This window comes from Pristis pectinata, chromosome 7, assembly GCF_009764475.1.
Source record: "Pristis pectinata isolate sPriPec2 chromosome 7, sPriPec2.1.pri, whole genome shotgun sequence".
NCBI lineage: Eukaryota > Metazoa > Chordata > Chondrichthyes > Rhinopristiformes > Pristidae > Pristis > Pristis pectinata.
In genome coordinates, this window is record NC_067411.1 from 3,544,874 (window position 1) to 3,559,558 (window position 14,685).

General features: G+C 49.1%; 1 protein-coding gene across 3 annotated transcripts in view; it reads left to right on the forward strand.

Annotated features, from left to right (window-relative positions):
* Positions 1–2,711: 2,711 nt before the first annotated feature.
* Positions 2,712–14,685, forward strand: part of c7h5orf34 (chromosome 7 C5orf34 homolog) — a 52,728-nt gene continuing 40,754 nt past the window's right edge. For 2 of the 3 annotated variants that reach the window (XM_052020347.1, XM_052020346.1), the window contains exons 1-5: positions 4,301–4,492; positions 5,207–5,443; positions 6,568–6,657; positions 8,776–9,422; positions 10,964–11,065. In XM_052020347.1, coding sequence (XP_051876307.1) covers positions 4,340–4,492; positions 5,207–5,443; positions 6,568–6,657; positions 8,776–9,422; positions 10,964–11,065 — 1,229 coding nt within the window. In that variant the 5' untranslated portion in view covers positions 4,301–4,339. Of the gene's footprint in view, positions 2,838–4,300; positions 4,493–5,206; positions 5,444–6,567; positions 6,658–8,775; positions 9,423–10,963; positions 11,066–14,685 lie in introns of those variants that run through there. The other variant, XM_052020348.1, reaches the window with a different exon arrangement.

Sequence of the window (14,685 nt, forward strand, 5' to 3'; positions counted from 1 at the left end):
TGGTTGGGTCAGATATTTAGACAGATTGAAAGAAGCCCTGTAGCCATTTAACTAATTGAATACATAACAAGAAGCAGGAGAAGGAATAAAAGAAGGAATAAAAGATGGAAATGCACAGCAGGTCAGGCAGCATCTGTAGAGAGAAACCGTTAACGTTTCAGGTCATGACCTGCCCTGGGCCCAGCACAGAGATGCAATCACAAGGAAGGTGTGCCAGCGTCTTTATTTTCTGAGGAGGTTCGGTTTGTCACCAAACACTCTCTAACAAACTTCTACAGATGTACTGTTGAAAGTACCCTGACTGGTTGCATCACGGTCTGGTACAACAGTTAGAATGAGCAGGAACGTAAGAAACTTCAGAGAGTAATGGATTTAACCCAATACATCACGGGCACATCCCTCCCCACCATCAGGAGTATCTACAGGAGGCGCTGCCTCAAGAAGGCAACATCCATCATCAAAGATCCCCACCATCTGGGCCATGCCATCTTCTTGCAGCTCCCATTGGGCAGGAGGTACAGAAGCCTGAAGTCCCACACCACCAGGTTCAGGAACAGCTACTTCCCTTCAACCATTCAGTTCTTGAACCAACCAGCACAACCCGAATCAGAATCAGGTTTATTATGACTGACATATATTGTGAACCTTGTTGTTTGTGGCTGCAAGACATAAAGACATAAAAATTACTACGTTACAAAAATAAATAAATAGTGCAAAAGAGGAACAACAAGGTAGTGTCCATGGGTTCATGGACCGTTCAGAAATCTGATGGCGGAGGGGAAGAAGCTGTTCCTGAAACATTGAGTGTGGGTCTTCAGGCTCCTGTACCTCCTCCCCGACGGTAGTAACACTATCTCAGTACAGCAACACTGACAACCCATAGTCACAGAGTCATACAGCACGGAAACAGGCCCTTCAGCCCAATTCATCCATGCCAACTGTGTTGCCCAGTGAGCTAGTCCCATCTGCCCACATTTGGCCCCAAACCTCTCCTATCTGTGTACTTGCGTAGATGGCTTTTAAACGTTGCTAATGTGCCCGCCTCAACCACTGTTTCTGGCAGCTCATTCCTAATATGCACCACCCTTTGCGTGAAGAAGCTGCCCCTGATGTCCCTTTTAAATCTCTCGCCTCTGATCTTAAACCTCTTGTTTTTAGCTCCCCCTCCCTGGGAATAAGACTGTGTGCTTTGACCCTGTCTATGCCCCTCATGATCTTATATACCTCCATCAGGTTACCCCTCAATCTCCTACGTTCCAGGGAATAAGGTCCTAGTCTACGCAACCTCTCCTTGTAACTCAGGCCCCCAAGTCCAGGCAACATCCAGGTGGATCTTTCCTGCACTCTTTCTAGTTTAGTAACATCTTTCCTGTAACAGGGTGACCTAAACTGTACACAATGCTCCAAGTGAGGCGCCTTATACAGCTCCAAGGCAGAGTACAAAGTTAATGGCAGGATTCTTGGTAGTGTGGAGGAGCAGAGGGATCTGGGGGTCCATATCCACAGATCCCTGAAAGTTGGATAGGGTAGTTGAGAAAGCATATGGGGTGTTAGCTTTCGTAAGTTGAGGGATCGAGTTTAAGAGCCGTGAGGTAATGATGCAGCTCTATAAAAGTCTGGTTAGACCACACTTAGAGTACTGTGTCCAGTTCTGGTCGTCTCATTAAAGGAAGGATGTGGAAGCATTGGAAAGGGTGCAAAGGAGATTTACCAGGATGCTGCCTGGTTTAGAGAGTATGCATTATGAGGAGAGACTAAGGGAGCTAGGGCTTTACTCTTTGGAGAGGAGGAGGATGAGAGGAGACACGATAGAGCTGTACAAAATATTAAGAGGAATAGATAGAGTGGACAGCCAGTGCCTCTTTCCCAGGGCACCAATGCTTTAAAGTAATGGGTGGGAAGTTCAAGGGAGATATCAGAGGAAGGTTTTTTTACCCAGAGAGTGGTTGGTGCATGGAATGCGCTGCCTGGGGCGGTGGTGGCGGCAGGTACATTGGTCAAATTCAAGAGATGGCTAGATAAGCATATGGAGGAATTTAGAATAGAGGGATATGTGGGAGGAAGGGGTTAGATAGTCTTAGGCGAGGTTTAAAGGTCGGCACAACATTGTGGGCTGAAGGGCCTGTATTGTGCTGTACTGTTCTCTGTATAACATCCCAACTCCTGCATTCAATGCCCTGACCGATGAAGGCCAGCGTGCCAAACACCACCTTCACCACACTGTCTACCTGTCACACTGCTTTCAGCACCTGCACAGTTATCTTTGCACTAAAATATACTTTGTTTTTATTTTATTCTAATGGTGTTCTATCTTGTAAAACTTCTGTATAATTTATGTTTATGTTTTTCTTGTGAATGCAGCTGATCTGATGCTCTGTGCCTGTGATGCTGCTGCAGGTAAGTTTTGCATGGACTTGTGAATGTGACAGTAAACTTGACTTTGACTTTAATCTAAAACAAAAATATAAAATACTGGGAACACTCGGCAGGTCAGGCAGCGCCTGTGGGGAGAGACACAGTTCACGTCTCAGCTCCGAGCCCCGACATCAGAGTATTTACTCGACACTTCCAGCAGCTGCAGCATTTGTTCCCAGTCCCCCGCTCTACCCCCTCCACTCACCCCCAGTGCCAGTCCCTGTAGCCCGGGGCGGGTTAAACTTTACCTCCGCGGCCCCGGGGCCGAGCCGGAGGACCAGGCCTCACTCCGTTGTCCGGGTAACCGGCCGCCGCCGGGTCGGCGCGCAGCCAATGGCGGGCCGGCTTCAGTCGCGGGGCTGGAGGGCAGGGCCAATGGGGCGCGGGCTTGTTGCGGGGTGCGGACAGGGAGGAGAGTGGCGGTACGTCTGGGCGGGGGAGCGGGGGAGAGAAGGGAAGGGGGGTCGGCAGGGCTGTGGGGGTCCGTGGGTGGGGGTGACGGGGGAGCGGGGGGTCGGTGGGCGGGGGGGGTGTGGGGGTCGGTGGGGGGGAACAAGGGGTCGGTGGGCGGGGGGAGCGGGGGGTCGGTGGGGGGGGAACAGGGGGTCGGTGGGCGGGGGGAGTGTGGGGGTCGGTGGGGGGGAGCGGGGGGTCGGGTGGGGGGAGCGGGGAGTGTGGGGGTCGGTGGGGGGAGCGGGGGGTCGGTGGGCGGGGGGAGTGTGGGGGTCGGTGGGGGGAGCGGGGAGTGTGGGGGTCGGTGGGGGGAGCGGGGGGTGTGGGGGTCGGTGGGGGGGGAGTGTGGGGGTCGGTGTCGGGAGCGGGGGGTCGGTGGGCGGGGGGAGTGTGGGGGTCGGTGGGGGGAGCGGGGAGTGTGGGGGTCGGTGGGGGGAGCGGGGGGTGTGGGGGTCGGTGGGGGGGAGTGTGGGGGTCGGTGGGTGGGGAGCGGGGGGTCGGTGGGCGGGGGGAGTGTGGGGGTCGGTGGGGGGGAGCGGGGGGTCGGTGGGGGGGAGTGTGGGGGTCGGTGGGGGGGAGCAGGGGGGTCGGTGGGCGGGGGGAGTGTGGGGGTCGGTGGGGGGGGAGCGGGGGGTCGGTGGGCGGGGGGAGTGTGGGGGTCGGTGGGGGGGAACAAGGGGTCGGTGGGGGGGAGCAGGGGATCGGTGGGCGGGGGGAGTGTGGGGGTCGGTGGGGGGGGAGTGTGGGGGTCGGTGGGGGGGAGCGGGGGGTCGGTGGGCGGGGGGAGTGTGGGGGTCGGTGGGGGGGAGTGTGGGGGTCGGTGGGGGGGAGCGGGGGGTCGGTGGGCGGGGGGAGTGTGGGGGTCGGTGGGGGGGAGCGGGGGGTCGGTGGGCGGGGGGAGTGTGGGGGTCGGTGCGGGGGAACAGGGGGTCGGTGGGCGGGGGGAGTGTGGGGGTCGGTGGGGGGGAGTGTGGGGGTCGGTGGGGGGGGAGCGGGGGGTCGGTGGGCGGGGGGAGTGTGGGGGTCGGTGGGGGGGAAGCGGGGGGTCGGTGGGCGGGGGGAGTGTGGGGGTCGGTGGGAGGGAGCGGGGAGTGTGGGGGTCGGTGGGGGGAGGGGGGTGTGGGGGGAGCGGGGGCTGTGGGGGTCAGTGGGGGGAGCTGGGGGCTGTGGGGGTCAGTGGGGAGGTGTGGGGGTCAGTGGGCGGGAGTGGGGATGTGGGATCGGTGGGGGGGAGCGGGGGGTGTGGGTGTCAGGTGGGTGGGGGTGGTGGAGGGGAGCAGGGGGTGGGTGTGGGGGGTCGGGGGCGGGAAGTGGGGATGTGGGGGGAGTGGGGATCGGTGGGGGGGAGCGGGGGGTGTGGGTGTCGGTGGGTGGGGGTGTGGGGGCGGTGGAGGGGAGCAGGGGGTGTGGGGGGCAGTGGTAGGCATTCGGGGACAGGGGTGTGCCGGTGGGGTGGTTGGTGGTGTAGGTCATGACTGCTTCTGGGTGGCACAGCTGGAGCTGCTGCCTCACAGCTCCAGACACCCAGGGTCAGTCCTGGGCTCGGACGCTGTCACATTCTCCCTGTGACTGTATATGTTTCCCTGGGTGCTCCAATTTCCGCCAGCATCCCAAAGACGCGCGGGTTGGTGGGTTAATTGGCTGCTGTGAATTGTTCCTGGCCTGGATAACGGGAATCAGGGCAGCTGATGAGCAAATGAGAGAGAGGATTAGTTACAGAACAATAAATGGGGGGTGGCGCTGATGGGATTGCTCTGAGAGTTGGCAGAGACATTTGATGAGTCGAATGGCTTTCTGTTATAAGGGATATCTGAAAATGTTTTCCCTCTGATTTTCATTACTTTAAGTCTGTGTTCCCTATTCTGCCAATGGGAACAGTGTCTATCCACTTACCCTTCCTAAACTGATGACTTGTATCCCACAATCAGATCTCCTTTTGACCAATCCTGCTAGTTTTACTGTTACTGATACTAGCTCTGTATTCTGGATTTATATGAAATAAGTTTCCCCATTGCCATGGTGGGATTGAAGAAGCTTTTGATCATCTGATGCACCTTCTCTTTGTGTAACTGAACAAGAAAAATGTCCTAATTAGTTGCTCATTAGGTGATCTTTTACTGTCATGTACAGTATTCTGCACTATTACAGTGACCCCCCCCCCCATAAAAATAAAAATTAGTTCAGTGTCTATAAAATTGTTTTGCAACGGCCTAAGGTTATTTGCAAAGTATAAATGCAAATAATTTTTCTTTAAATTTGTTAATTTTAAGCACTGTTTACTTTAACTGTATGATCAAGTGTGTAGGGATGTATCTGATGTTGGGAATAAATTTTTCAGCAGCCACCCCTGTTGCCGTATTTTTTTACTGAGTTGTTTGCTATGGCCTTGGTGAGTCTGATGGTCATCTACGAGGATGACTCTGTGGAAATCCAATATACGGACGGCTCCAACCTCCAGCTCTCCCCTTGTGGATCAGAGTTTATGATCGAGAAGGGTCCTGCGCCGAACTTGCACCCCTTGCAGAGCTGCTGCCGGGTCCGCCAGCGAACGCCATTTGTCATCAGCATTTACAAGGTGAGACAGAGCCAACTGGTCGATTTGGTCCTGCTTTCTCAAAACGTTGCATTGCTATTAGCATCTGTCATGACCATTAAGCATACAAAAGCACATTACTGCAAGTTAAGCACATTGGAAGTAAATTTGGGCAGGAGTCAAGGAAAAGCTCATCTGTTCTTGATTATGCCATGAAGTGTCTGGAGCAGGATTTGAAACCACCACCTGCCAACTCTGGTATCACCTGCAGGTCAGCTCACCCATGAATTTCCCTCAACAACTTCCCTATAATAAAGTACTTAATTGCTCCTTAAATTTGTACAGTCTTTTATGTTGTACAATTTGTTTGGATCTACAACAGCTGAAATGAAGTGCTTTCAGTAAGATGTTTGAAGGGGAATTGGTTATCTTGAAAAGGAAATATTTACAGAACTGTAGAGGAACAGGGAGAATGGGATTAGTTGGTCAGCTCTTTCAAAGGGCTGGCACAGATAGGATGTGCTGAATGGGTGTCTTTTTGTGCTATGCAATTCTAATACAGTAACGTCACTGTGCCCAATTTTAATCACTTAGATAGTTGTAGAACATACATTGAGAAGCCTCCCTGAAAGTCCGCCACATGCAAAAGCAAAAGACTACAGATGCTGGTGAACTGAAAAGAAAACATAAAATGCTGGAAAAACTCAGCAAAGTATTTGTGGAGAGAGGAAAAACAGGAATTAAAAGATAGAAGTTTATAAGATTATGACTTAGAAGCATAGATAGAGTAGAGAGCCAGGATCTTTTTCTCCCGGTAGAAATGTTGAATATTGGAGGGCATAGATTTAAGGTGAGAGGGGGAAAGTTTAAAGGGGATATGGGGGGCAAGTTTTTATACACAGATACAATAGTGGTGTTTGGGAGGCTTTAAGATAGGCAAATAAATATACAGGGAATGGAGGGATGTGGACCGTGTGCAGGCAGAAGGGATTAGTTTAATTTGGCATCATGTTCGGCACAGACATCGTGGGCTGAAGGGCCTGTTCCTGTGCTGGACTGTTCTGTGTTCTAAATATTTCACATGGGTAAATGCTGAATATTTCCACCATTTATGTTTTAAGAATAGTTATTGTCTGAGTATTCTGTACTAACTATTTTTCTTTTAGGAGCAAGTTCTGCATGCACTGGAGTTCAGGAATCGATTTGCCTCTCGTCCTTATCTCCCTGCAGATCTGATCACTGCAGACAAGCTATTGGTGAGTTCTACCTCAGACCTGCTGCAAAGCTGCCTCCTTGATGATGTTTACCCAACCCAGTCCATCAATGAACATATTACCCACAGTAAAGGCGTGTACGTTAGTACGTTGCACAAAAAGATGCCAGTAATTTTTCCAGAAGGTGAGTCGTAGAGACATACAGCAAGGAAACGGGCCCCCTTGCCATCAAGACCATGCCATTTACATTAATCCCATATTAATCCCATTTTTTTTTATTCTCCCCACATGGGATTCTACCACTCACCTATACACTGGAGGCAACTTACTGCGGTAATTAACCTACTGACCCGCACGCCTTTGGGATGTGGGAGGAAACCGGAGCACCCAGGGGAAACCCACATGGTCACAGAGAATATACAAACTCCACACAGACAGCACCTGAGGTCAGGAGTAAAGTACTCACTGTGCCGCCCAAAAGTCATACCACGAGTCTGCTACATAGCTAAAGAATAATTCCCACTGAGCAGTGCTCACTAAGTTTTGATTACTTGTCTATTGATTTAAAAGTGTGCATGTGTACAACTTGGGAAGTTGATGAGAATGTGAAGAAAATAGAACCAGATTCGTGTAGGATTGATATAAATGAGTTCTTGATGGTCGGCACAAACTCAAAGGGCCTATTTCCATGCTGTATGACTGTCAAAAGATGATTTCCACATAACACCCATTTTCATGCCTCCAGCGTTTGTAGGAGGAAAGTTAATGAAGGAGATTTAGTTTGGTAAGAATATTGAGGATCGTGGAACCAATGCAGGAAAACAGGTGTGTTGTGATCTGACAATAACAGAATGGGCTCAAGGGTCTGAATGACCTACCCCTACGTCCATTCCAGGTGAGCTGAATTAAGGTATGCAGCGTTAAGCCACATAGAATAAAAATTAAAATAGAAGAAGCGTAGAAAAGACGAAAAATAGAAGGATAAAAAATATGATTAATGTAGAATTAATGTTAAATGGGTGGTTGATACTTTGATTTTGAAGTTTTCAAATGTTTTTTGAATCCCATGACTTTGCTTCCTTCCTCTCTCTGATCTCCGGACCCGCATTCCTCTCTGCTTATTTGCAGAGTTAATTGCTCCGAACAGTGGCGGCCGTGCCTTCAACTGCCTCAGGTTTAATTTCTGGCATTCTCTTCCGAAACCCGCCTTTGTCTGCCTCTTGCTCTCCATTAAGATGCTCCTTAGAACCTACCTTATCGTTCAGGAGCTTTGGTTAACTGTCCCAATACCTCCTCATGTCAGATTTAGTTAGGCAACATCCTGTGAACAACTTTGCATTGATTCGTGTTGTTAAATGTGCAAAGGTGATGGCGGACTGTCTGCCCTCCCAGGAGGAGGTGGCTTAATCAGTGTATCTCTCAAATAACCTCTCCAAACACAGAATATTGGCACATTATCTCAGTGCTATTCATGACAGCTCTTTATTTGCAACTCGGGTTGTGTTTACTTTCCATAAGACCATAAGATATAGGAGCAGGATTAGGCCCTTCAGCCCATCGAATCTGCTCTGCCATTCAATCATGGCTGGTTTCTTCTTCAATCCCATTGTCGTGCCTTCTCATAACCCTTAAGCATCTTACCAATCAAGAACCTATCAATCTCCACCTTAAATACACCTAATGACGGCCTCCACAGCCCTCTGTGGCAACAAATTCCACAGATTCACCACCCCTGGCTGAGGTTTTAAAGGGACGTTACTTTATTATGAGGTTGTGCCCTCGGATCCTAGACTCTCCCACTGATGGAAACATCCTCTCCACCTCCACTCTATCCAGGCCTTTCATTATCCGGTAGATTTCAATAAGATCCCCACCCCCCCCATCATCCTTCTGAACTCTGTTGAGTACAGGCACAGAGCCATCAAATGTTCCTCTTACATTAAACCTTTCATTTTCAGGATCATTCTTGTGAACCCCCTCTGAATCCTCTCCAGGGCCAGCACGTCTTTCCTTAAACAATCCACTATCGTATAATGGTGATCACACAAGTGTACTACTTTTCCTTGAGACAACTTGAGATTGTAAAAGGTGTACAGCAAGATTTTTCTTTTTGTTCGATATGTCAGTTTAAACTTTTGCTCTTTTCCCCTGCCTCTGCAGAATCTGTTCCTTGATATCTCTGAAGTGAAGTGGCCCGGTGCCAATAGTGAAGGTGCAGTGACAGTTGCCGACAATGGTCAGGTTACGGTCTCCTCCCTTGGAGGTCACGCCTTCTTCTACTTGTCTCCATCTCAGCTGGAGTTCACTGTGGAGTTCCTGGTGCGAGTCAGCCAGTCCATCTTGGGCAAGCCACATCTTAAACCGGGATTGGTACAGAGTGACGGGCTTTGCCAGCCGCCTTGTTCAGATCAGGAGAACGTGAAGCCTGTAGGACTTGCGTCTGGGCACAACGGTTCAGAGAGAAGAACCCGAAGTTGGCAGAATCAAGCCCCAGGAGCTGCCCGTCCCTGTGAGTCACATCTCAAGGACAGGGGGTCAACAGAGATCTATTCCAAGTACAAGTACCAGTACACCTGGGTGGTCCAGCATCACACAGTGTCCTGGTGTCCACCAGAGTGGCGTCATCCTCTGAGTCTGGCTCTTCGCTATAATCGCCAACAAGATAAATCACCAGGCCCAGACAGGATGGGCGACCACCCAGGCAGTCCTGACAAGCCTGGGACACCGGGGCCTGTGGCAGTGCCAGAAGTGACCACTGTTCTTCGCAGCGCGCTGCCTCTTAACTGCCCAGCCCCACATCTTCACAGGTAGGTCCTGCTGATGCTTCTTAACAGCGGAGTCCACTTTATCAGGTGGAGTTTACCACACCTGCTCTGTTATTGGGTCCAGTGATTCTGGGAATGAATTGTGCCCTCTCTGTAAGGGGGTGTAGTGAGTTGGGGGCAATTGGTAAATTGGTTTATTACTGTCACATGTACCGAGGTCTTGCATACCATTCATACAGATCATTTCATTACAACAGTGCATTGAGGTAGTACAAGGGAAAACAATAACAGAATGCAGAATAAAATGTCACAGCTAAAGAGAAAGTGCAGTGCCGGCAGACAATAAGGTGCAAGGTCATAATGAGGTAGATTGTGAAGTCAAGAGTCCATATTATCGTACTAGGGGACCATTCAATAGTCTCTTAACAGCAGGATAGAAGCTGTCCTTGAGCCTGGTGGTACGTGCTCTCAGGCTTTTGTATCTTCTGCCTGATGGGAGAGGGGAGAAGAGAGAATGTCCGGGGTGGGTGGTGTCTTCGATCATGTTGGCTGCTTTACCGAGGCAGTAAGAAATATAGACAAGAGTCCATGGAGGGGAGGCTGGTTTCTGTGATGTGCTGGGCTGTGTCCACAACTCTCTGCAGTTTTTTGTGATCACAGGCAGAGCAGTTGCTGTACCAAGCCGTGATGCATCCAGAGAAGATGCTTTCTATGGTGCATCGATAAAAATTGGGCAGTGTCAAAGCTTCCCTTTACTCCTCAAGGATGGTGTCATGCTCTGTCTCAAGTCGAGTTGAGTTTATTGTCATGCACAGGTGCAGTGAGGTACAGGTACAATGAAAAACTTGCAGCAGCATCACAGGCACATAGGTACAGACAACACACAGAATATAAATTACACATAAAATTTTGCCATATAGTGGGGAAAAAAAGACTGCAAAAGCAAGACCTTAGTGCAAAATCAAAACAAAGTTACAATTGAAGACGTCTATCGTAGTCAAGAGGTGATCCGTTGTGTCCCGTTGCTAAGGTGGGGTTAGAGTTGTGCAGGTCTGTTCAAGAACCTAATGATTGTAGGAAAGTAGCTGTTCCTGTATCGGGTGGTGTGAGACTTCGGGGTTCTGTACCTCCTGCCTGACGGTAGCAGTGAGAAGAGGGCATGGCCCGGATGGTGGGGATCCTTGATGATACTTGCTGCCACCTTGAGGCATTGCCTCCTGTAGATGCTGTCAGTGGTGGGGAGGGCCATGCCTGTGATGGACTGGATTGTGTCCACTACTCTGCAGCTTCTTATGTTCCTGTGTGTTGGAATTGCCATACCAGGCCGTGATGCAACCAGTCAGGATACTATTGCCAGTTTCAGTGTTGTGTGGACTGCAGAGTAATGTCTCTGTAAGTTGCCAGACAACAATTAATGGAAGGGGTAAGAAAAATGTTAATTATACAGTGCATTTCTTGTACAACCTTTTCAGTATTTATCAACACTTTGAATGTCATAATGCCCTGAATGTGTTGATGCAATTCCATTTGCTTGCAATTGATTTATGATGCCAATCAGTAATGACTGCTGTTCTTGCACCCAGATGGCGATACAGAAATGTGTTGAGTCAGAGAAAATTGGACTTGGAGACCTGTCTGTGTTCAGAGCCAGTGAAAGTGGTTTGGTGCCAAGGGGTTGTCTACAGGTAAGAATCATTAGGGTCTTGAAATGTTGCTGCATTAAGAGTCATAGAATAATACAGCATGGAAACAGGCCCTTCACCCCAACTTGTTCCATGCCGACCAAGATGCCCACCATGTAAATCCCACAAGGCTGTTTCTACTTCGTGAGGGTTTGTTGAGTGTTGTGGTGGAGTGGATGTTTAAGCAGTTGAGTGGGGTGCCAGTCGAGCAGGATTGCCTGGATGCTTTTGAGCTTGTGTGTTGCAATCATTCAGCCAAATGGAAAATATTTCATCAGACTCCTGTCTGCTGCCTTGTAGAAAATAGTAAAGCTCTGAGAGTCAAGAGTCTAACTTGGTTTTGTAACATCAATTAAATTTCTAGTTGGTGATGACCTCCAACCCATGAAGATATTGGTGGGGGAGTCAGTGGTGCTAACACCATTGAACATCATGAGGGCCCTCATGTAGCGTATAAGCTCAAACAAAGACATTATGCTGAGTGGCTTGGCACACCCATGCCTTGGAATTTGCTCCTTGGCATTTGGTGTTATGTGAATCCAGGGCAACATCAGGTAAGAATCCTGAGGAAGTTCTGCACTGTCAGCGATGCCTTTTATCGAAAGTCAAGACATTACTCATGTCTCTCCCTGCATCTGGATCTGGAAAAATCTAATGGCACTATTTCACGGCAGTGGTGGAGAGTTTGACCAGTGCCCTAGTTAATATTTACCCCTTAGTCAACATTCAAAAATGTTTTGTGCACTCAGAAGAGCTGTGGAACATTCTTGGTCACAGAAGATGCTACATAGAAATGCAAATATTTCTAAAGGATTCTCGTGGTGTTTCAGGGTAATGCAATTAATTCAAGTGTTTAGAAAAATGCAGTGTTCTTTGTTGTTTAGATTTGTTGAGTAAAACATATGGGAGAATACGTAGTTCTGTCCAGGTGGAATCATTGGTATGTGACTCCCATGTAGACAGTATGAACTATTTCCCACAGACCGATAGCTGTCGTCTTTATCATCTGCCCGTTGTGTTATTCACACGGGTGTATGAAGGAAGTTTATTTCTCTAATTTAAAACTCTAGAAGTTGGTGTGTGTATGTCTGTAACGTTGCAGTCAGCTGGAATTAAACAGCTTTACTGTCCATCAGTCCATTCCCGATTACTAACACAGTGACAGAATACACTGGTATTAAGAGGCACTTATTGATACCAAACCAACATACTCCAGATGCTGGAAATACTTGGCATGTCGACAGGTAGGTTCTGTGGAGAGAGGAACAGAGTTAATGTTTCAGGTCAATGACCTTTCATCAGGACAACATAATCCTCCTCCTCAGGCAGTCACATAGGGTCATGGGTGATGTGCTTCCAATCCAGTTCTGGGATTGTGAGGTGACTGATGAGACCGTGTGGGACCTGCAGACTCTGCTGTGGATGAGGTGGGATGTAACTGAGGGGGCGGGCGGTAGATTCACAGTTTGTGAAGTGGTGCACTCCTCCCATGTGCTTCTGAAAAGGAGATTCATGTTCTCAATGGCATCCTGCGTGCACCATGGTGGAGTGCACTCATTCAGCCAAATGGAAAATATTTCATCAGACTCCTGTTTGAGCTTATACTTTACGTGAGGACCCTCATGATGTTCAATGGTGTTAGCACCACTGACTCCCCACCAATATCTTAGAACATAGAACAATTACAGCACAATTCAGGCTGTGCCGAACATGTCCCTGCCCTAGAAATTACTAGGCTTACCCACAGCCCTCTATTTTACTCAGCTCCATGTACCTATCTAACAGTCTCTTGAAAGACCCTATCGTATCTGCCTCCACCACCATTTCCGGCAGCCCATTCCACACACTCACCACTCTCTGAGTAAAAAACTTACCCCTGACATCTCCTCTATATCTATTCCCCAGCACCTTAAACCTATGTCCTCTTGTGGCCACCAGTTCAGCCCTGGGGAAAAGCCTCTGACTATCTACCCTATCAATACCTCTCATCATCTTATACACCTCAATCAGGTCCCCCCTCATCCTCCGTCTCTCCAAGGAGAAAAGGCCGAGTTCCCTCAACCTGCTTTCATAAGGCATGCTCTGCATCCCAGGCAGCATCCTTGTAAATCTCCTCTGCACCCTCTCTATGGCTTCCACATCTTTCCTGTAGTGAGGCGACCAGAACTGAGCACAGTACTGGTCGCCTCAGTACAGGAAAGATGTAGAAGTGGGGTCTGACCAGGGACCTATAGAGCTGCAGCAATACCTCACGGCTCCTAAATTCAATTCCCCGATTGATGAAGGACAATACACCATATGCCTTCTTAACCACAGAGTCAACCTGCGCCGCCACTTTGAGTGTCCTATGGACTTGGACCCCAAGATCCCTCTGATCCTCCACACTGCCAAGAGTCCTACCATTAATACTATATTCCACCAATATACTTGACCTACCAAAATGAACCACTTCACACTTATCTGGGTTGAACTGCATCTGCCACTTCTCAGCCCAACTCTGCATCCTATCTATGTCCCTCTGTAACCTCTGACAGCCCTCCAAACTATCCACAACACCACCAACCTTCATGTCATCCAGAAACTTCCTCATCCAGGTCATTTATAAAAATCACAAATAGTAAGGGTCCCAGTACAGATCCCTGAGGTACGCCACTGGTCACCGACCTCGACCCTTCAACAACCACTCTTTGCCTTCTGTGGGCCAGCCAGTTCTGGATCCACACTGCAATGTCCCCTTGGATCCCATGTCTCCTCACCTTCTCCATAAGCCTCGCATGGGGTACCTTATCAAACGCCTTGCTGAGATCCATATACACTACATCTACTGCTCTCCCTTCATCGATGTGCTTAGTCACATCCTCAAAAAATTCAATCAGGCTCATAAGGCAGGACCTGCCCTTAACAAAGCCATGCTGACTATTCCTAATCATATTATACCTCTCCAAATGTTCATAAATCCTGCCTCTCAGGATCTTCTCCATCAGCTTACCAACCACTGAGGTAAGACTTACTGGTCTATAATTTCCTGGGCTATCCCTACTCCCCTTCTTGAATAAGGGAACAACATCCGCAACCCTCCAATCTTCCAGACCCTCTCCCGTCTCCATGGACGACACAAAGATCATCGTCAGAGGTTCTGCAATCTCCTCCCTCGCCTCCCACAGCAACCTGGGGTACATCTCATCTGGTCCCGGCGACTTATCTAACTTGATGCTTTCCAAAAGTTTCAGCACCACCTCTTTTCTAATATCTACATGCTCAAGCTTTTCAGGCCACTGCAAGTCCCCACTACAATCACCCAGATCTTTTTCCTTGGTGAATACTGACGTAAAGTATTCATTAAGTACCTCCGCTATTTCTTCCGGATCCATATACACTTTCCCACTGCTGCACTTGATAGGCCCTATCCTTTCACATTTCATCCTCTTACTCTTCACATACTTGTAGAACGCCTTGGGGTTTTCCTTGATCCTGCCCGCCAAGGCCTTCTCATGCACCCTTCTGGCTCTTCTAATGTCTCTCTTAAGTTCCTTCCTTTTAGCCTTGTACTCCTCCAGATCTCTAACATTACCTAGCTCTCTGGACCTTTTGTATGCTTTTCTTTTCCTTTTGACTAGATTTAT